The sequence below is a fragment of the Mustela nivalis genome (genome assembly GCF_964662115.1).
Source record: "Mustela nivalis genome assembly, chromosome: 2".
Classification (NCBI taxonomy): Eukaryota; Metazoa; Chordata; class Mammalia; order Carnivora; family Mustelidae; genus Mustela; species Mustela nivalis.
Genome location: NC_139021.1, coordinates 99,567,711 through 99,590,283, shown reverse-complemented (window position 1 = coordinate 99,590,283; position 22,573 = coordinate 99,567,711). Strand labels below are relative to the sequence as shown.

The following is a 22,573-nucleotide window of genomic DNA, read 5'->3' as shown; positions in this document are numbered from 1 at the left end:
AAAATGTAATATTCAGTGACAGTGTTCATTTCTCACTTATGAAGAAGACAAAGTTTAGAATTTATCCAACCAATAGCTGAAGCTGTCTTTTTCACAGAGCTCTGAACGGGCAAATGAACTAGCCTGTGATTTAGGTATTTTGGGGTCAGAAAGTTTGGGATAGTGTTTTTCCCACTTGTGCCAGAGAAAATGTGTTAAATCTGTATCTTTTTTTTTTTTAAGATTTTATTTATTTATTTGACAGGCAGAGATCACAAGTAGGCAGAGAGGCAGGTAGATAGAGAGAGAGGTGGAAGCAGGCTCCCCGCTGAGGAGAGCGCCCGATGCGGGGCTTGATCCTAGGACCCTGGGATCATGACCTGAGCCGAGAGCAGAGGCTTTAACCCACTGAGCCACCCAGGTGCCCCTGTATCTTATGTCTATAAAAGTTACTGTTGATATTTATAATTCTATTGAAGATCAAAATTACTTTTAAGCCACTCATTTATCTTCAAAATATCCATTAGACTTGATTTTCCAAGATACTTATTCTAATCAAAAGATGGCATGTAGGAAAAGGCTGTGTGAGAATCTTCTTACAAAGGGCACTTTGGCACAAGATCTCCTAAAATGTTAAGTGAGATTTGAAACATTTATTCAGGGTTTAGGGAATAAAAATCATCTTTTTCTTTTCCTCTTTCAGGTGTAGACTTAAAACCTGAAGCAGAAAGTTTTAGTGTGTTAAGCAGTTCAAAGGACTTGATTGAAACCTTCACTGAAGGGGAAATCATATATCCTGAGATTTGTATGCTGGAATTAAATTTACTTTCAACTGGTAAAGCCAAACTTGATGTACTTGCCCACGTATTTGAGAGTTTTTTGAAAATCATCAGACAGAAGGAAAAGAATATTTTTCTACTCATGCAACAGGTAAAAGATGCATATAGTAAATGCGGTGAATGTTTATTACACGCATGCCCCAGTCATTCATCTCCTTATTTAGAACTCAACTTGTCTGAAAATTGAGATGATTATTTATCTTTTATAATACCTTAGGTATGTTTTTTTGTACAAATGGTGTTCTAAAAATCTTTTAATTCCATAGTTCTCTAAAGCAGCATAAAGAATTAATGTTGTTGGCTAACTAATCCTTGTATTATTTCTGAGAATGGGTAATAGTTTATAAATTACATTTAATATATAGTCACTGTTTTTGAAAAACCAGAAAACAAAAACAGTATGAAAAACATAAATGTATAAACCACCTAAAAAATAGAAAATGAAAAGTGTGTAATTGTACACATAGCATTCTTCTCAGTTATTTGAAAATATTTATATATGTATAGATAGTAGAGTATCAAATAATTTATTATGACATTACAGTTACTTCATGCTTTCATGAGGTAAGAAATTTAATTTCTTATGTTTTGTTTTTTAATCTTCAGGGAACTGTGAAAAATCTTTTAGGAGGGTTCTTGAGTATTTTAACACAGGCTGATTCTGATTTTCAAGGTGCGTTGAAACTGTTAGTTTTACACAATAGCTTTGAAATTATTTTGTTGTTATGTGAAATGAAGAATTAATAATGACTTCCATTGGCATAGTGCCCTGTGATTTCAAAAGCCGCTTTATATGCATCATCTCTTTTGTTCAATAGACACACCATATCGTATCTTGATTTTATAGAGAGGAATGTCTAGATTCCAAGTGATTGAGTGAGTTGTTCAGGGTCATGTACATAGACTTGGCCTTGTGTTCCTGCCTTATCAGACACTGAGTGCCACTCTCCACTCTGTACTTTCACAGACATTTGAGGAATTCATAATGAATATGTAATGTGGTGACATTATAATAGAAACTTATATTTTAGTTGGAGAAGTCTAACATACATGTAACATTAATTCAGGTTTGTCAGGTGTTTCTTCATGATTAAATTCCAGTGATACATTTTTGACAAACAGACCACCTAAGTGACGTTGTACCTTTCAAAGTGCATCATATTGTGGTTCATGATGTCTGTATCTTATTACTGTGATGTTGACTTTGATCACTTGGTTATTAAGGTGGTGTCTTGCCAGGTTTCTCCATTGTAAAGTTACTGTTTTCTCTTTATAATTAGTAAGTATCTTGTGGGGTACATAACTTGAGACTATGTAAATATTTTCTTTTCATCATACTTGAACCCACTAATCCTTGGCACCCATTGATTATTCTTGACTGAAATCGTTAATTCTGTGGTATTTGCCAAATAGTGATTTTCTATTTCCATTATTCTTTTTATATTTAATTGGGATTATACCATAAAGAAAAGCTTTTCCTTCTCCATTTACTTATTTAGTATATGGGTATGTTTGTATTTATTGTGGTAGACACTTAGTGGGTCCTTTAGATATGAAAACTTATTTCTGGCTTAGCTCTGAGAAACTCTGTCACATTACCTTTTAATGACAGTTTTACTGAGAGAAAATTCCTACACTACACAGTTCACCCATTTAAAATATACAGTTCTGTGTTTTTTGGTATATTTGCAGAGTTGTGCAAACATTACCACTTATTTGCTCTTAGGAATAATGCTATGACCACTCATGTACTAGTTTCCACATGGACATGTGTTTTCTTTTCTTTTGGGTATGGTGTTAACTTTCAGATGAGGAGCAGCCAGAGTGTTTTCCAAAGTGGCTGCATTATTTTATATTCCATACAGTATATGAAGATTCTAATCGCCGCACATCCTTGCTAACACTTGATATGACCCGTCCTTTTCGTTATATCCATCTTAGTGGGCCTGCCATGTTACTCTCACTGTGGTTATGATTTGTATTTTCCTGATGGCTAATGTTATCACACATACTTTCATGTGCTCGCTGGCCATCTGTGCATCTTCCTTGGATATCTTTAGAGAAATTTCTATTCAATTTTTTACCCACTTTTTAAAAGATTTTATTTATTTATTTGAGATACAGCTAGAGCAACCAAGGGAGAGAGAGAGAGAAAGAGCACAAGCAGGGGGAATGGCAGAGAGAGGGAGAAGCGGGCTCCTGCTGCCCAGGGAACCCAACAAGTGGCTCAGTCCCAGGACCCTGGGATCATGATCTGAGCCGAAAGCAGCCACTTAATCGACTGAAGGCACCCCCTTTACCTATTTTCAAATACAGTAATTTGTGGTTTTAGTCATTGAATTTAAGAATTTTTAAGTATGTTCTAGATAAAAGCCCCTTATCAAAGGTGTATGACTTGAAATATTTTCTCTCAATCCTTGGCTTATCTTTTCACTCTCCTGATGATGTATAATTGAAGCACACATTTTTTATTTTGATGAAGACCAATTTATCTGTTTTTGCTTTTGTCATAATGCTTTTAGTGTCATATCTAGGAAGGTCGAACTTACAGTCACAAAGAAAAGAGTAGTTTTCTCTTCTGCATGTTTTCTGCTCTCTTCTTTCCTACATTCTGATCATAATCTTGGGCCTTCCTGAATTGGTCTTGCATGCCTTAGCTTTCCTGTCACATTACCTCCTTCTCCCTTTTTGTGCCATGTTTTGGCAGATTTCTTCCATTCTATTCCAACCTTTTGACCTTTTGTTCAATTTTTAATTTTGGCAGTTATCTCTTAATATTTAAGAGCTTCTTTTTGTTTGTTTGTTTTCTGGTTATTCCATTTTCATATAAGGATATAATATCTTCTTAAATATATCTGGATTTAGTCACTAACATTTTAGAAAGATATCTTCTCTACCCTAAATTATTTATTTTCTCTCTCGGGTCAGTTAATCAATTTATTTGTCTTTTATATCTTGGTTTTTCTTATTTATGTTGCTAATCCTCAAATACTTTTTGAACCTATTTTGGCTATTTCTATTTAAGAAAGCTGTTGAAGCTAATATTGTAAATTTGTTTTCCTGTTTGGCATCTGCCCTGAACAGGCAGTATGTTGAAGAGCTCTGTGTGCATGTGCCAGTGGAATATAGAGGCTCCCCAAATACCATATAAAGAGAGCTTCACTTGGGAGGACCATTAGGGCTACTGTTACCTCAAATGGCATTTTGTGTACATTAGAAAAATATGTCCTCCACATATAGGGCTTGGCTAGTGAATAGTGTCTTTGTGTAAGAAAAAGCCCTCCTTCATCTGGGCAACACAGCTCAATGCCAGGAGGCATGGCTTGGTGAATAGCATTCCAGTTTTCTTTTAGCTCGTACTTTTTCCCTTAGCTGAGCAACTTGGCCTGTCTGCAGACTGTGTATGTCTACCTGGTAGCCTGATGCTGATTGTCCCATGTTCCGTCTCAGTCCTTGCCTGACAATCCAGGGAGTTTCTTTAAACAGTTTTCAGGCTGGGGGCATAAAAGTAAAAGCCGAGCTATCTGTGCTCTGTATTCAGAATTTAGGAGAGAGGTAGGTGTTTCCAGACAGACCTTGTATGAATCCCTGCATTTGTAGCCCTATTCTTACTTCCTCTCCGGAATATAGACAGACCTATGGGCTCTCCTTTTCTTGGAGTCCTTTTGTAATTCAAAGAGATTCTAAGCAGCAGCTTTCTCTTTTATCTCTCTGCCCTTCCATCTTCACGAAATATTTTTAAATCTGCTGTGCCCCCAGTGCCCACTGACTTCCTCACTCTTTTTGCTGTTACAGATTTCTTTCTTTTTATAATTCTGTACTTTCAGTTCGGTGGGTTTTCAGTAGTAGACAAAGGCAAATATATATAAATATATATATCTTCATTTTCTCATTTTGAACTGGAACCTTTTGGTTTAGAACTGAAAAAAAAAAAAGAAAAGTCTAAGCACATACATATACTTTACTTTGATCATACTACTTTATCCTGCCCTCCCAGCCCGTGATTATCTAACACTTATTTTATAGTGCTTTTTTAAAAAATCAGAACCCTACTTAGGTTCATATATTATAGTTAGCAGATATATCTCAAATCTTTTCATCTGTAGGTGTCTACTCTCCCCACCCTTGCAATTTTTTTTGGTTGAAGAAACCAGGTTATCTATCATGAGGCATCTGCATTCTGATTTTTGGCAGTTACGTCCCTGGGAATTGTTTAACATGATCCTCTCTGTCTTACATTTCCTTCAGCTGGCAGTAAGATCTAGAAACGTAATCAGATTTGGGTTTTGACCATTTTTTGACTGGAATATTTTACAGGCAGGAATCTGTGCCTCCATCAGAGGCACATAATGTCTGATTGCCTCTCTTTGGGGGACACTAGGAGCCATGGATGGTCATAGGCTAGGAACTTGCAGAATGGTAACATGCTGTCATTCCATCTTCTTGGATAAGCTGGAATACTTAAAGAAAACTTGCTCTCATCAACTGTTTGGTTATGCTCAGTTAGAATAATTCATAAAGGAAAGGCAAGAGAAATAATTATTTTCCTTTATTTTCTAGTTTTTCATAGTTCTTACTTTAAAACCTTTCATGGGTTCGTGTTTCTTACAGGGTAAAGTCCATGTTATTTTATAGTCTCAATTTCAAGTTTCTTTCCAGATATACCTACTGTTCCACTATTGCCTCAGCTCACACCTCTACAAAACATGGTGCTGAAACAGGGCTGCTTTCCTCAGCTTCCTCATCGGGATTATTTCTGTCATATCTAAAAGGGAGATAAGATTTCACTATAGGGCTTTTTTGGGTGAGAATTAGCTGAGGTAATGCATGTGAATATACTTTGGACACTATAATGTATGCTACAGATATTAGTTACTTTATTCTAAAAAGTTCTATGAATTTATGTACTACCCATGATATTTTATTCTAAACCTCACAATGAAAATGTTCAAAATAATTGCTTGTGATACTTAAGTATTTTCATAATCTTTAATGTTTACACTTCCATTTAATATAGAAAGTAATAGTTATAATTTAAACAGTTTCAAGATAAGGTAGCAGACTATTTTGTGGTTACTGACAGTGTCAACTTCTTTAACAAATACTGTGTTAATTTATGCTTCTTTAAATAATACCTCTCCTGGGAAAGGACCCATCTTTAAGAAAAGTGGTTTTTTGTTTTTTTGTTGTTGTTGTTGTTAGTGGGTTGGTTTGCATTTAATCGTATTGCTATTTTTTCAGCACATTTTTGGATTATTAGTTGTTTATAATCCATTGAAGATGTGACAATAGTATTTGATCTCTTTCAGTGAAATTGTTTGTCTGGAACCTTTTATTATGTATTGGCTTTAATTTTTTCCCCTCTATCTTTCTTTAATTTAGCATGCCAAAGAGTATTGGTGGATCTTTTGGTATCTTTGATGAGCTCAAGAACATGTTCAGAAGAGTTAACCCTTCTTTTGAGAATATTTCTGGAGAAATCTCCTTGTACAGTAAATATGCCATAATTTTAAAATATTTTCACTGATACTTAATAGAATATTTTTAAAAATGACTTGGAAATCACTAAGTTCTGTCTTTTAATGTGGTAATGATTATGCAGTCGACTCCATGTTAATATGTGTAAAGTTCTTCATCATTTTATTATTTGCACTTATTTTAACTTTCACTTCTGTTTTGGCTAACCAGCGTGGTCACTGGGCTCATAGTCCCATTGCCTTATCCCACCCCAAGTCGTTGTTCTTAAGAAACGCTAAATAATTTTAATTAGTAAAGAGAACTTAATTCTGATTAGTTTTTACCATTTTAAAGATGATCCTCTTTTTAGAAAGTTATTATCTACCCTTCACGTATCTTCTCTCACTTCTTTCCATGGGTGTAGCTTAGTGACTTTTCAACTGTTCTTTACTGAGAAACTCATTTTAATAATGAAATCTTGGCTAGAAGCATAAGCAAATAAAACAAAAGCTTGGAGCTACTTAATTTGAAGCAAGGTTGAATGTTCCTGAGTCCTGCCCATTTCAGCAGCTTACTCCAGCTTGTGGACCCCGAGGGGCTATGTGGAACACAAGGTTAACAAATACTAGTGTAGATACTTGATAACTGACTGTATTTATGAAATGTTTCTTGTACTTTCCCTAAGTGCGGTTCTCATCATCGTCATCAACATTAGCTGTTATTTCAGGCATAGGGCACACACTCGGCAGTGTATTGGACTAAGATACTCTTCTCTACTCCACTTGTCTCCTTAGTCATTACTTTTCTCTTTAATTAAATGCTCATCTCCTCTCTTACATTTTCTATAATTCTACATTTAACCCAAAATTTATAATTTGTAAGTAAAACCTAAAAACACTTACTTTGGTTTACCAAAACAGATGAAAGAAAATTTATTTGATTAGAAAAGTCATGTAAAATAAGTTGAAAAGTAATTGAGCCACTCAATTTTATGAAGTCAGTCAGGCTGTAAATATCATTCAGAAATCTGGAGAATTTGTAAGGTCTCTAGTTCTATCCCTCACTTAAAAAGAATTTAAAGAAGCAACTATAGCCTACTAGGAAATATACATCTTTCTTTGTAGAAATTATTCTGGATATAATTATTAGAGTTGACATCTAATACTTAAAACCAATTCATAACTTTCAGGCTTGTGCCAAAAAAAAAAAAAGGCACCTAAATCTAATATTAACCATGAGAGATTACATATTTAAAGAATAAAATCTTTTTACCTTATGAACCTTTTAGGGGTATGGTAGATAGGAAATAGGCACTTAACTAAGAATGCTGATATGTGTGTAGATATGCTTGTATTTTCATTTATTACCTGAATTTCAGTGTACATTTTGTATTTATTTATTCTTTTTCTCTAGGAAGTACTTCTTCTGGGTATTCTGAAAATTATTGAAAGCGACATTACGATGAGTCCTTCCCAGTACCTAACCTTCCCTCTCCTGCATACTCCAAATTTAAGCAATGGTGTTTCATCACAAAAGTGCCCTGGGATTCTAAACAGTAAGGCCCTGGGATTATTAAGAAGAGCACGGAGTTCCCGGAGCAGGAAAGGGACCGAGAGCGGAAGTTTCCCCCAGCAGCTGCTCTCCTCTTGGCACATAGCCCCAGTCCACTTGGCCTTGCTGGGGCAGAACTGCTGGCCCCACCTGTCAGAAGGCTTCAGCATCTCACTGTGGTTTAATGTGGAGTGTGTCCACGAAGCTGAGAGAACCATGGAGAAAGGAAAGAAGATCAAGAAAAGAAACAAATCCTTAACATTACGGGACAGTAGTTTGGATAGAACAGGTATGATGTTGCCGTTACCTGTTACCTGTTACACTAAGCCTTTCCTGACTGCAGGTTTGGTTGAGCTGTAAGAACACAGCGATGTCCTCATGTGCTCCGAGTGTGTTCTTCACCCCGAGTGCCTTCCTAACGGCAGGCCCTGACTACGAAGCCTGGGTTGTCAGATAGCCTTGAAAACGTCATTTTTCTTGTATATTTTTGCCTTGGGGCCAGGGCACTGGGTTACTGCCCCAGCGAAACCACTGCATACCCAACTGCCCTGGCTGGCAGTCCCCAGCCCCATTTCCTGCCTCTTTCCTGGTCCCATTACTGGATTAGGGTGACTCCTGATATTAGAGAAGGGAAGGATGCAACCCTAGAGCCACTTTTCTGACCTTCTGCTCCGTATGCCCCAGCCAGTGTGAGCCCCATTTCATGTCCTTTCTCTCTTGTCGTTCAATTCTTCTCCTTGTGCTGCGTCCTACCTCTGTGCGCCTCTCCTAGCTCCTGTCACCAGATGTCTGGATGCATCAGCTTTTCTCCAGAGTCAGAATCATTCCCATTCCAGTGCTTTCTATAACTGATGGATTCCCTTTTATGCTTCCACGAAACTGTCTCATTCTTCATATGACTAGGGCAGGAAGAACCTGTTTGTTAAAAAAACAGTTTATGTGGTGAGAAGCAACGCAGAGCTGATTGTTAGGAGCCACGGATGAATGAAATGACTAGAGGAGAGAAATGGTTAGGGTTTATTTTTCATGGAGGTCCCTCTGGAGTTCTGCATTGCACAGAGCTTACACCCCACACTGGCACCCCGCTTCACAACACCAGGCCTTCAGGGCAGGTCCTCTGCCACTGACTCCCAGACAGAAAGGAAAGTCCTTACTGACACTCTCAAGATTGAGGACTAGGAAAGGTCACCTGATGTCCTTGCAGGAGCTTTGCATCCACTTCTCCAGACACATTTCCATGTTATTAGCACAGCGTATTTGTGTACTTTTGCCAGGTAGCCTAGGAAGCCAAACTTTCTAAAAACTTAGGTAGTTAGAGCATTTCTTTTGGGAATTGGAGCTTTGCCACCTAAGAACTGATAGCTCCAAAGCAACATACATGAGATCCTGTCGTGCTGATGCTGTCTCATGAGTGCTAAGAGCTCTCTGTGTGGGTGTCACTTTGCTCCGCTCTTTCTACATAGTTTTTAATCCTCACAACAATTCAATAAATTAAGTGCTCATTCTGTCCATATTTGCAGATGAAATTAAATAGCATGGCCAATTTATAGAGCTGGTAAGTGATGGAAAGGGACTTAAACCCACCTATATTCAATTCCAGAGCTTAAATGCCACTATGACACTATAAACAGTGCACATTGCTTTGTCATTTAAGTGGGGGCAATCACAATGTGAACAGGCTCTTATAAAATGAAATAAGTATACACAGTGACCTGGGAATTAAAAAAATTTTTTTATAAAAATATATTAGAAAACATATATTTCAGACAATTCTGCATAAACATTTAAAAAGAACATTTAAAAATAGTGTATATATCAAAATTTTGAAGGGAACAGAGAAGAAAATATTATGTTAATAACACTTCCTTTGCCACTACACCAGCTTTGTGACATTGAGCAAGTTATTGAACCCCACAGCACCTCGGTTCTCTCACCCTCTAAAGGGAGACAATAAAATTTACCTCATCAGGTTGTTGTGAGCATTAAATTAAGAAACATTTGTCATATTCCTACTTTACGGTACCTGCGTACATACTGGTTTTTGTTCTAGTCTTTTATTTGTGCAAAGTCAGATTTTATATGGAAACACTAGTATTGTATCAGCCATGAATTCTATATACATCTCATATCTTGGGCAGTGGTCCTCAAAATAATCAATGAATTGAACTCTTCCTTTTAAAGACTACTGTCGTATAGGGGCAGTATTCTGAAAAATTGGTAGTATTTATACCTGTTGAAAAATGGCAACAAATATATATATACAGTCTCATAACTGGTGGTGTTCATCCTCTCTGAAAGTCTGAACCCTTAGACGTGCATTTTGTATTTTGGTACGTCTTTATTAATATAGCTTCACATAAAGTCACACAGCATAGTAACAGCATGGATGGCTCAAGGATTCAGGTCATTATACATACTTGATGGCGCTGGAATTAGCATGGTAAGAAACCACTTAAAGTCGGGACTAATAACCCAATAGTCCAAAGCATAAGGCATTACATTAGCTTGCCTTAGAGAACATTTTAGAGTTTCAGAATCACTTAGCAATTATATTCAAAGATGACTCATCAGAGAGTCTACACCAGAATATATTTAAACACCACAATTTTTCTAAAATCAATTTTCTAAAATCATGCTATTGTAATAATTGTATGATGATTTTGGTAGTGCCGTCGGTGGTTTGTTCATTCCCACAGTTAGCTGCTAGTTATCATCGATTTTGAAATGTGTATCGCACTCAGTTACTGTTTTCAGTCCTCATGTTTTTTTGGAGTTAGCGTCTCAACTTCGGGAATATTGTTTGGAACAGGTCAGATTTAGACATCCCGGTAAATAATTTACTACAAATGGACAACCACATTGTGTTCCTTCTAATGCGCTTTTCCACTCAGCTTTATGATCAACCGCTTTACTGATTATTCTAACATCTTTTTTTCGTAGAGAACAACAGACCGGAGGGTGCAGAGTACATAAATCCTGGTGAAAGGCTCATAGAAGAAGGATGTATCCATATGATTTCACTGGGATCCAAAGCTCTTATGATCCAAGTGTGGGCTGATCCTCACAGTGGCACTTTTATCTTTCGGTATTGATTATCCTTAACCTCGCCATGAATAGATCATGTATTTAAATAATTTATATGCTAATAAAGATCATTATAGCAAATCAGAAAAAGATTATTTAAATAGAAGATACATTCTAATAGTCACTAATAACCACCTCTGTAACAATGTATTATTCTATGAAAAAATCTATAATTAAACTCTAAAGTAGATTGTGTTCATTCTCAATTAGATTTTATTTTTTATTTTTTTAATTAATTTATTTTTTTAAAGATTTTATTTATTTATTTGACAGACAGAGATCACAAGTAGGCAGAGAGGCAGGCAGAGAGAGAGGAAGGAAGCAGGCTCCCTGCTGAGCAGAGAGCCCGATGTGGGGCTCAATCCCAGGACCCTGGGACCATGACCTGAGCTGAAGGCAGAGGCTTTAACCCACTGAGCCACCCAGATGCCCCTCAATTAGATTTTAGATCAAATGCTTGCTGAAGTCTTATCCATGGTAGTATTCTATCAGATTGTAGTCACCCTAAAATGTTATTATCAGACAACTGTTTTCCCAGATTACATATTTAATAGACATTATCTTATAAACTTTAGTTATTCTCGAGACCTGGTCTTTTCTTCTACCTCCCTTGTTAACTAGTATAGATACAAATATTTTACTTGTATTGAGTGAGTATGAATAGTATGACACTATCTTTGTAAACTTAAAAATAAATAAAAATATGTTATTTAGGGGATATATGCTTTTTGTTATAAATCATACTTGATACTTTATAGACATTGTATCCTAATTCTCTCAGTAGTTCCTCCAAGTAGGATAGACCTCCAGTAAATCCTGGCATTTAGACATTTATGTACAACATGTATTAATTTTTGTATGAATAAAATATTATATTGTAATTTCTGAAAGGACAATGTCTGTAGAAATAGTAACAATAAAGTTTTTTTGAAAATGAATTTTGAAAATTAATGCTTAAATTATTAATACCAGCAAATGAGCATCATCTATTTTTGCTCATGAATTGAGACAACAATATAAGAAAATAAGCAGATTTTATGGTGCAAAACAAAGACCTACTGACTTTTCTAGTTAGTTTAAAAACAACTGCTTTTTAATCTCATTTAAATATATGGAATTTTAGTTGTTATACATTTATTAAATGCTGAGATCAGAAATTCCATGTTTCCAACCTGTACTTTGTCTCTTTTTGTAGAATGTGCATGGATTCAAATGATGATACAAAAGCTGTTTTACTGGCACAGGTTGAATCACAGGAGAATATTTTCATCCCAAGCAAATGGCAGCATTTAGTTCTCACCTACTTGCAGCAGCCCCAAGGGAAAAAGAATAACCATGGGAAAATCTCCATATGGATCTCTGGGCAGAGGTTTGAAACATTTTAAATAAACGCTAACTTCTTTTACTATTTTAAGTTAGTTTGTCATAGCTTCTGAAACGTATTATAGGAAACTATAGATAAAATGTGCTATATGTTAATGCAGGAATCTGTGTCACAGTTGGATGTTTTTTTTTTCCTACTTATCACTCTAATACAAAATTAATTTCCCATACTGGGCACTGGTGAAAATTAATATTTGAGTTTGGGGGAACATGCACAAATCTGGACATTGAGACATTATGCAGAGTATATGTTAGATCTAAGAACAGAACCTACAATTGGGCCCTTAAGCCTATATACATTTATAAAATGAATCCACAAGGAATTATTTCAATTAAGTGGCTAATCAGGCTAAAACCTAAATTTTTTAAAAGGCTAATACCTAAATTAACTCAGGGTTTCAAAAGAAATTAGAATGACTAGGGAAAAATATAAGCCAGTGTGTCAGGTGATAGATTAAGATAGGGTCCTTGAAACATACCAGGTGATAGATTCAGGTATAATACTATGTGATGTTTACTGACCAGGAGAACTTGTGGATCAAGTTAATAAAAAATATTTTCTGGAATAAATAAAATTTAACCCTGAGAAAGCTGTAATATATCTTAGATTTATAAGAGTTGGGAAATATTTTATGAATGAAAGAACATAAAAGGAGATACAGAATTGGAAACTGGTATAGCATGAGATGGGGTCAGGCTGGCTGGAAGGAAGATTCTAAGTTGAATAATGAGAAAGAGAAATGAATGCGTATGGCAAAGCTACTTGACAGGCAGGTTTTGAATTTCAAGATGAGGTATCTAGGTGTAATTGAACAGACTGTAAAATATTATATACCTGTTGTGTTGCAGACTTTTTGCTAGGTGTGTTCTAAACACTGTCTCCCAATTCTCTCAAATATCCCTCAAAGTAGATTAGACCCACAGAGGAATGACTGTGTGCCCAGAATGTGCTGCAGTAGGCTGAGGGAAATGGTAAACAAGGCTCAAGACTCAAGTTCCGTGCGTTCTTGGAACTCACAATCTAAGGGGGAAGCAGACAACAAGCAAACACAATTATATGCATATTACAAATTATGACACATTTTATGGAGTTATAACAGATCCCCAGAGAGATGGATCAGGTGGATCAGGAAAGGCCTCTTTGGGAAAAGATTGATTATTTAAGCGAAGACCTCAAGGGGAGATGGAGCATGTTGTGAGCAGTGGAGGGGGGAGGACATTTCAGGCAGAGGAAAGGGCCCATGGGAACAAAGGGACAGCCAGGGAGGCTATCAAGTTGATGGCTTACAGCTGTCCAGCCTCAGTGCTAGAGGAGGGCAGGGGAGAGGGGGCCTGTGAGTGGCCTAGGGTAGTCAGTCCCCAGGGTCCGCTACAGGAAACAACAGTCTTTGGAAATAAAATCAGTTTTATTCAGTTTTTGTGTGTTCATTTTAAAAATCCATAGAAATATGTCACTGAAGTTCCCATATTCCAAATAAAATATTTTCTGAGAAATTCTCAGTCTTCAGCCAGTCAATATTTTTTTTTTTTCAGAACCTAGAGTTAGATAGGTTGGAGTTGGGGATAAGGGCTATGAATAGTGAACCTCTTTCTCCTGGACCCTTGCCTGATTTCTTGAGCTTTCAACATGTGCTGTAGTCAGCACTTTACACAGATTACCGTTTGGTCTCCTGACAACACCAGGAAGTAGGTATATTGTTTCCTCTATTTTACATATGAGACAGTTGAGACCCAGAATGGAGTAAAGTCATGCCAGAAGAATACAGCTGAGCCTTGAACTTAGATACAGCCCATGCTTTAGAACCTGAAGTTTTCCCACCCCCACAGCCTTCTTCCGAATCAGACCATGTAACAGGTATAGGAGAATTTAGATGTTCACTGTAGAGAGTTAGTGAGCATAGTCTCTTCATTCACATATTCCTACATTACTTTAAAGGAATTTTTTGCCATTTGGTACAAAGTAAGTAATGATTTCATCTGTTAGTAGACTGAAAAGCAAGTGACCAGGACAATTATATTATTCCCTTGATTTAAATTTGGTACTATCTTTAATATTTTCTGAACTAATAGCATAATTTCTGTAAATAATATATTTCAAGAGAAAATGTTTAATACATTATAACACTGAAAAACAAGTTATTAGTAGTTTATGTTGTGATTTAATGATGAGCCCACAAATGTGGTAGGAATATATGGCACATGGTGGATACTTAATATTTGTCAATTTCATCTTGTAAAGCAGCTTTCTTTACCCTTAAAAACTGGAGACAAACCATAAGTGACTTTTAGTCTCACAAAACAAACTGAGGTTTGCTGGAGGGATGGGAGTTGGGAGAAGGGGGCTGGGGTTATGGACATTGGGGAGGGTATGTGCTATGGTGAGTACTGTGAAGTGTGTAAACCTGGCGATTCACAGACCTGTACACCTGGGGATAAAAATATATGTTTATAAAAAATTAAAAATTTAAAAAAAAAATTGTATGAAGTCATGCTGCCAATAGGTGGCAGTAGTGTTTCAGTCACAGCAACATATTTGGTTCAAGAAAGATGCGGGCAATAGAAAATACCTCACTGTAATGGTGTTTGTCAGTTACACCTCAATTTAAAAAAAATAAAAGTTATCATACATCTTTATCAGAAAATGTTTCTATCAAAATCGTATATTTACATGTTAACTATGAAACAGAAAGCCTTAGGGAAGAGTGTTTAAATAAATAGATACACCAATGTGAAATTTCTCGTTGACAGCTAAGCACACCATCTTGTTTATGAACTCCCCCTTCGTAAGTTACCATCATTATCTTATTATGGAACCTAAAACATTCTCCGAATATGGGCAAAGCTTGGTACTCTGCACTTCCAACCAGATGATGACATCCTCTCATCATGTGTGTATCTCTTTGAGAAAGCATTAGTTTTCCTTTTCCTACTCTTTTATAAGGATTTCTGTAAATACAAGAGACTAATCAAAAGCTCTGTGACTAAGCGTGGAAAGAATAGAAAATGCAGAAAGCACTGGCTCGTCAGTGGCTAGGGAGAACCAAACCTGAAGAGGTAATCATCTTTTTCTGAGTGGTCTTTCAAGGCTTCAAAGAAGAAATTTTAGGAATGGCTTACCATGGTGGGGGACTTCTTAGAAAAATTAGGGGGAGGTGGTCAGTTTGTATCTGTAAATCAGAAAGGCGCAGAACTCAGTGACAAAGAAAACTTGGCATAACATGTCCGGTCCCACTTCCCATGGCTGCTGCAAGACTAGCAGGCCTCGCTGTTCCGCTCCCCTCACTGGGGTTTGGGTATTGCCAGCACCGTGGATCAGGAGACCGCAAAACCCGTTCTCTTTCTTCCTATCTCCGGCACTGTGCTGCTGAACCAAGAAAACTGCTAAAGAATTTCCCATTATTATACATTCATGCTTGCAAAATACTTAGGTCACTGAAATAATTGACTTAACTTTGTTTTTAATGTAGGAAACCTGATGTTACTTTGGATTTTGTGCTTCCAAGAAGAACAAGTCTGTCATCTGACAGCAATAAGACATTTTGCATGATTGGCCATTGTTTATCATCCCAAGAAGAGTTTTTGCAATTGGCTGGAAAATGGGACCTGGGAAATTTACTCCTCTTCAATGGTATATTTTTCTCCTTCAAAGGATTTCTAATTTTTTTTTTCAATTAACAAGTATTAAACTAGTAAATTATACTGGATAAGATAGTAATTCCTGTTCCTTCCTTGATACTTAATAAGTACTATATTATCTAGATACCAAGATGCACTTTTAAAAATATTTTAACATTTTTATATTGAGATGCTTCTTTTTGTTGTTGTTTGTTTGTTTGTTTTGTAATTGAGATGCTGCTTACAATTGATATATACATTTCATGTAGGGGATACATCATACCCCAACCCCTATCCCCCCAAAAAAGAAAGCTTATGTTAAATTAACTTTGTTTTATAATCCTGGAAAATGCAATATTATGACAAGTAAACTTAGAATGATTCTCTTTCTTGTAATTTTAGAATATTCTACAAAAATATCAAATTTTAGGAAAAAAAGAAATACATGTTCTAAAATTTATATCTATCTCACTAAGCCTGGCACGTAATAGCAGTCAGGCAGTGTTTATTGAACAGACGGGTAGAAGGAATAGAGACGTCAGTCCACATTTATTTTAGAAAAGGATTTACTGAAGTGTAGAGACATTAATCCACATTTATTTTAAAAAAGAATTTACTGAAGTATAGTTTCCATTTACTTAAAAAAAAAAGGCAGAACAAAACCAAAATAACTGTTCTCTAAGGAACAAATAGAATTTTATGATTTTATTTTATCACAAGCTTCACAGTTAACCTTATATCTATTTACTCACTTTCCATCCGTAGCTGGTGTAGGTTGCTTACTCATGACTCCAATTTGGAGCTTGAGACTTTATCAATTTTATAGAGATGAAAGAATTTGGCAGAAAAAATTAATTCATGATTTCTTGCTGCTTATGAAAAATTCTAGTCAGGGGTGTCTGGGTGGCTCAGTTGGTTAAGCATCTGCCTTTAGCTCAGGTCATGATCAGGGTCCTGGGATCAAGCCTCACTCTGGCTCTCTGCTCAGCAAGGAATCTGTTTCCCCCTCTTCCCCTCCCCTTGCACATCCTTTTTCTCAAATAAATAAAAATAAAGGTTTAAAATAATTCTCATTGGAGTGATAGAAATAAGTAACTTTTTTTTTTTTTTTTCTGTTCAGGAGCTAAGATTGATTCACAAGAGGCCTTTTATCTATATGCTTGTGGACCCAACCATACATCTATAATGCCATGCAAATATGGCAAGCCTGTGAATGACTACTCCAAATATATTAATAAAGAAATTTTGCAATGTGAGCAAATCAGAGAACTTTTTATGACCAAGAAAGAAGTGGACATTGGTCTCTTAATTGTAAGTTTTCATTTTATAAGTTTTAACTTTATAGTAACTGATAATATATGTTTATTAAATGTGTAATTAGCTATGAATTAAACTTCTAAAGTGTTTCTTCTTTCTTTCTCACTATTTTTGCTCTCTAAGAACATGGCTTTTTCTTAAAAAAAATTGATATACCCAGAATTTGTTTTCAGGTTTCAAATTTTTATTCCCTTTACCTTAGAACTATATTTCTATGCTAAGTATGAGTTTAGTTTACACCTCTGAGTCATTCAAGTAAAATATTTATGATATAGTGAAAATACATGTTAGCCTAAAAAATATTGTTCATTACATTTCATTTCCATATTTATAAATGAATACTGATTTTTATTTTATAATATTAGTTTTAATTACATATATTCAGATTTTAGAATATTCTTTAATATCAGTAACACGCAGGAATTTGGCTTTCAAAATATTGCTAACTCTGCTTATATGAGGTTCTTGGATTGTTTTTTATGCATTATTATAATATTTTGTTCTAGTTATACAATTTAGGAACCTGGGGGGATATTTTTCATTATAGCAACTAGAAAGCTGAGCCTTTGTCTTAGAAGATCTATGAAAAATTGGTAGATCTAGCTGTGAACTGGCCTTCTCTTGCTTCTTGTAAGAGGTATGGTTAGGGGTCAGAGGTCATTTTTATTTGAAGAAGACTACTAGTTTGGAATGTATTTTGTTGTTAATGAGATATATATCTCATAATCAGAATAAATCCTTTTTTAAAGCTGTAACATTTGACTAAAGGAAAAGAGAAATGCTAGTGTAGATACGTTGTAAAACACAGGTAGGTCTTAAGTGGTATTAAATATGTGTCTGTGGTCAAGTATCCAGAGTGTAGATGCCTATAGAATTTAGCTAACGATCTGATATTGTGCATACAGTCTTTTTCTCCCTGGGGAGTGTTTAAGAATGGGGGGCTAGGGGCACTGTGGCAGTCCACTCTGAGCAGTGGTCAGGGATGCTAGATGTCCCACCTCGCAAGGGCAGTATTATGCCGTGAAGAATTATCCCAAATGCCTCACCATTGAGAAAACATGCTCAAGGGAATTGTTCCTCAAACCTGAGCATGCATCAGAGTCACTCAGAGGACTTGTTAAAACAGATTGCTGGGCCAGAGTCTCAGATTCAGTAAGGTCTGAAGTGTGGCCTAGGAACTTGAGTTTGTAACAAATCCCAGATGATGCTGATGCAGCTGGTTCGGGATCAGCACGGGATCCTTGTTAGGGAGACCAAGGAGTTCACACAGCTGGCATTTGTTCAAATAATAATCTAACTGCTCTGGTTTCCGGGTACTCCATTAGTTTTCACACACAAAATTACCTTAATCCTTTTATTTTGCTTGAAAAGAATTATATTAGTCATAAAATTTAACATAAATTATCACAAACGAAAATTCAAAGGGTTTAATATTAAAACTCTTTTTAGAAACCGTTTTAGCATGGTTTAGTAACTGGGGGATTCTGATGTCATGAGCGGAAGGTCCATCAAGGTGCTGGTACCAGGTGGGGCTCGTCTCAGGCAGGTGAACATTTTGTCAGCCTCCTGATGAAAACTCTCGAAGGTTGAAGGGTCTGTTTTGCCCGGCATAATCATGTACTGTAGACTGTGTAGTCGTGTTAGTTGGTATGCAGATGTGCCAGATGATGTCTGGATGAAACTATTTAAACCGCCGTGGTTGAAAGCGATCAAAGCCCAAAGCCCCCACAGCCTCTGTGCAAAGACACGGACCTCAGCACATGATTTCCCTGAGCCTGAGCTCCCTACCTGAAGTCAGAACCTGATGGAAATGACCCTCTGGGGGGAGAAATTTTGTAAATTCTTTTCAGTTTTTGTTAGGAATGATGATAGTCTGGAATTTTATTCTAGTAGAAAGATCTGGCTTACAGTCACTGTTGAATGAGTAGCCAGCCTGTGAAGACATTCAAGGCAAAAATTTTGAATTCATTGACCCAGAGTCCCCATCTCTTGGGGTTGTAATGATTGGTTAATATTTGTAAGTGCAAACAACATTGCCTGGTATGAAATGAGTGTGGTATAAGACTCAGCTGTTCTTAGTAGCAATAGGAAGTATAATTTCATGTTTATTCTACAATGGTTAAAGCTGGAATCTTTCTCAGCCTTGACAAGGTTTCTATTATTGGTCACTGCTAATTGAAACTGATCTTTTCCTGTCTGGAGAGCCACCTTGCTCCTCATGTTTACCTTTATTTAGTGTGATGTCTGTCAAAGAAAACAATTTGTTGGGCACCTTTTCACTTTGAAATATTTATTTGTTGGTTGATACCTTACTTTTTAAATTTTGTTTAGTTACTAAAGGAAAATATTTGTGTTTCAGGAAAGTCTTTCAGTTGTTTATACCACTAACTGTCCTGCTCAGTATACCATCTATGAGCCAGTTATTAGACTTAAAGGTCAGATGAAAACCCAACTCTCTCAAAGACCCTTCAGCTCAAAAGAAGTGCAGAGCATTTTGTTAGAACCTCATCATCTAAAGAATCTCCGGCCTACTGAATGTAAAACTATTCAAGGAGTTCTACACGAGATTGGTGGAACTGGTATATTTGTTTTTCTCTTTGCTAGGGTAAGAATCACTGATTAGAGTTTTGTCTGAAGAGAAACTTTTTCTTTAATACTAATAAATTCCAGTGGTTTTTTTTTTTAATTACAAAAAGTTTATAAGTCAACTACATTAAACTTTTAAGATAAAATTACATATTTTTTAGGATGTCATCAAGCAATACTGTTTTTCTGAAAATAAATAAATTGAAAAAATTTTTAAAAAAAAGGATGTCATCAAGCTTTCTGCCACACATGGTCAAAGTTTCTGTTAATTGTAGAGATTTTAGAGGTTTTCTATTATCTAGAAATGTAATTAGAACAATTAAATATTTGAATGTACAAGATTTAATGGGATGCATGGCTGACTCAGTGGGTACAGTGTCCGATTCTTAATATCAGGGTAATGAGTTCAAGCCCCACATTGGGTGTAGAGATTACATTTAAATAAGTAAGTAAATGTATAAGATTAAAATTGTCAATGAGAAAACAAATACATGCTATAGTAACCAAAAGAAGAAAGGTGTTCTTTGGACAATTGGACACGTTCAAGGTAGTATGGCCATAGGTAAGGAATGTATTCTTTTTTTTTTTTTTTTAAGATTTATTTGAAAGAAAGAGAGAGCACAGGGGAGGGGCAGAGGGAGAGGCAGAAGGAAAGGGAGACTTAAACAGGCTCCCTACTGAGCACAGAGTCTGTCGAGGGACTTGATCTCACAACCCTGAGACCAGGACCAAGAGTCAGACACTTAAACCACCTGCCACCCAGGTGCCCCAGGAATATATTCTTTAAAATATGGTTTGTGAAACTTGTTTTTCCCAAGCTTCCAGATGCATGGAAAAAAACAAGGGTCAGCAAATAAGTACAAAAAATAATTTGAGTTTGTTTGAAGTTTTTTTTAAAGAGAAGGAGAAATATAAAAAGTTTGGTGTTGGGGCACCTGGGTGGCTCAGTGGGTTAAGCCTCTGCCATGAGGGTCATGATCTCAGGGTCCTTGGATACAGGCCCACATTGGGCTCTCTGCTCAGCAGGGTGTCTGCTTTCCCCTCTCTGCCTGCCAACTTGTGATCTCTCTCTCTGTCAAATAAAGAAAAATAAAAAAAAATTTTTTTAAGATTTTTATTTATTTATTTGATAGACAGAGATCACAAGTAGGCAGAGAGGCAGGCAAAGAGAGAAGGGGAAGCAGGCTCCCTGCTGAGCAGAGAGCCCGATGCGGGGCTCGATCCCAGGACCCTGAGATCATGACCCAAGCCGAAGGCAGAGGCTTAAACAGCACTGAGCCACCCAGGCGCCCCAAAAATAAAATCTTTAGAAAGAAAAACGTTTGATGTCATGAGTACTATATTAGAATAAATTGTTTATTATCTGTTCTACTTTGTCATCTTAGGGCAGGGACGATATCTTTTCTGATGTAAAATAGACAGTAAATAAGTATATACTGATTGTTTACAGGGATTGCTAAAATTCTAAATAGGGGGTACAAATGGTACTAATCATCTCTCCTTCCTGAAGGTCCACTTCCTTGTTAACTAAAGCTGCCTTGATCTTCTTTCATTCTCAGAATTTTATTCCTAGGTGTAACTTCTGCAGCATTCCCCAGTTTTTACAGTCTCCTTAACTGGCTTGCTTTGCTCGATGGGACTATCACCTCTGATTGATTTTGCAATAAGGAGCACATCAGTGTCTGATATTATCATTACTGTTCTTTTTTTAAATTAATTTTTTATTTTTCATTAACATATAATTAATTATTAACCCCAGGGGTACAGGTCTGTGAATTGCCAGGTTTACACACTTCACAGCACTCACCCTAGCACATACCCTTCCTAATGTCCCTAACCCAAGCACCCTCCCCCTGGCAACCCTCAGTTTGTCTTAATTTCATATTATTACTGTTCTTATAAATATTTTGTCAGCATTGACTCACCATACTCTAAACTGTTTTTTTCTTCTTTTTCAAAAATGTTTTGCATCCAATATCTAGTAGATTTTCCTATAGTATTTAAGGATTTTTTAAATTTTATTTTTCAGTATCCCAAGATTCATTGTTTATGTACCACACCCTGTCCTCCAAAATTAAAAGCTTTTTAACTCCTCATCAGCATTTCATGACTAACTTTTATAGCTTTGTATAATTTTAAAATGTATATCATTGGCTTTCCTTCTTTCATCAAGATACTAAATGTAATTTTGTTATAATTACTGTTACACAGTAACTAGATCCTAGAGAAAATGGTTAATCTTTTTTTGTACCAATTTAGGATCTTGTCAATAAGAATCCTAAAGTATGTTGTCACACTCAAAACTTGGGATCTTTTTTCACTATTTTTCCTCCTCTCCTACAAAAATAAAATTTAATCTCCTTAAAAACCTTGCATGCATAGGCTGCCTTTTAAACTGGATGTCTGCCATCCAGCCAAATGGGCAACTTGCAGCCTCCTCGCTGTACCAGGAGCTTCTGGCTTTAGACCTTTACCCCTCTCCTGTCTCTCACTCCCAGCCACCCGCTGTTCCTTCTTTCCAGGATTCTGTCATCTTTCCAAGTCATCTTCTCTCTATTTATCCTTCACTAACCCAAGCAGAGTAGAGTAAAAAATAGTTTCTGTGCCCTTGTAACACTCGTATCTCATTCTTCTTTGTTTTTTGTTTTTTTTTTTTTGAGAGATTCTATTTTTATTATTTATTTGAGAGAGAGAGAGATCATGAAGAGGGAGGGTCAAAGGGAGAAGCAGACTTCCTGCTGAGCAGGGAGCCTGATGTGGGA

The 22,573-nt window shown here is 36.3% G+C and overlaps 1 protein-coding gene across 5 annotated transcripts in view; it reads left to right on the top strand.

Moving 5' to 3' along the window:
• The window catches only part of LYST (lysosomal trafficking regulator), a 172,458-nt gene that overhangs the window by 51,471 nt on the left and 98,414 nt on the right, over nt 1-22,573 (top strand). For all 5 annotated transcript variants that reach the window (XM_082720726.1, XM_082720724.1, XM_082720722.1 and 2 more), the window contains 9 exons: nt 683-909; nt 1,425-1,491; nt 6,201-6,310; nt 7,689-8,115; nt 10,767-10,911; nt 12,106-12,279; nt 15,761-15,921; nt 17,029-17,219; nt 19,585-19,830. In XM_082720726.1, the coding sequence (XP_082576852.1) occupies nt 683-909; nt 1,425-1,491; nt 6,201-6,310; nt 7,689-8,115; nt 10,767-10,911; nt 12,106-12,279; nt 15,761-15,921; nt 17,029-17,219; nt 19,585-19,830 (1,748 nt within the window). The remainder of the gene's footprint in view (nt 1-682; nt 910-1,424; nt 1,492-6,200; nt 6,311-7,688; nt 8,116-10,766; nt 10,912-12,105; nt 12,280-15,760; nt 15,922-17,028; nt 17,220-19,584; nt 19,831-22,573) is intronic.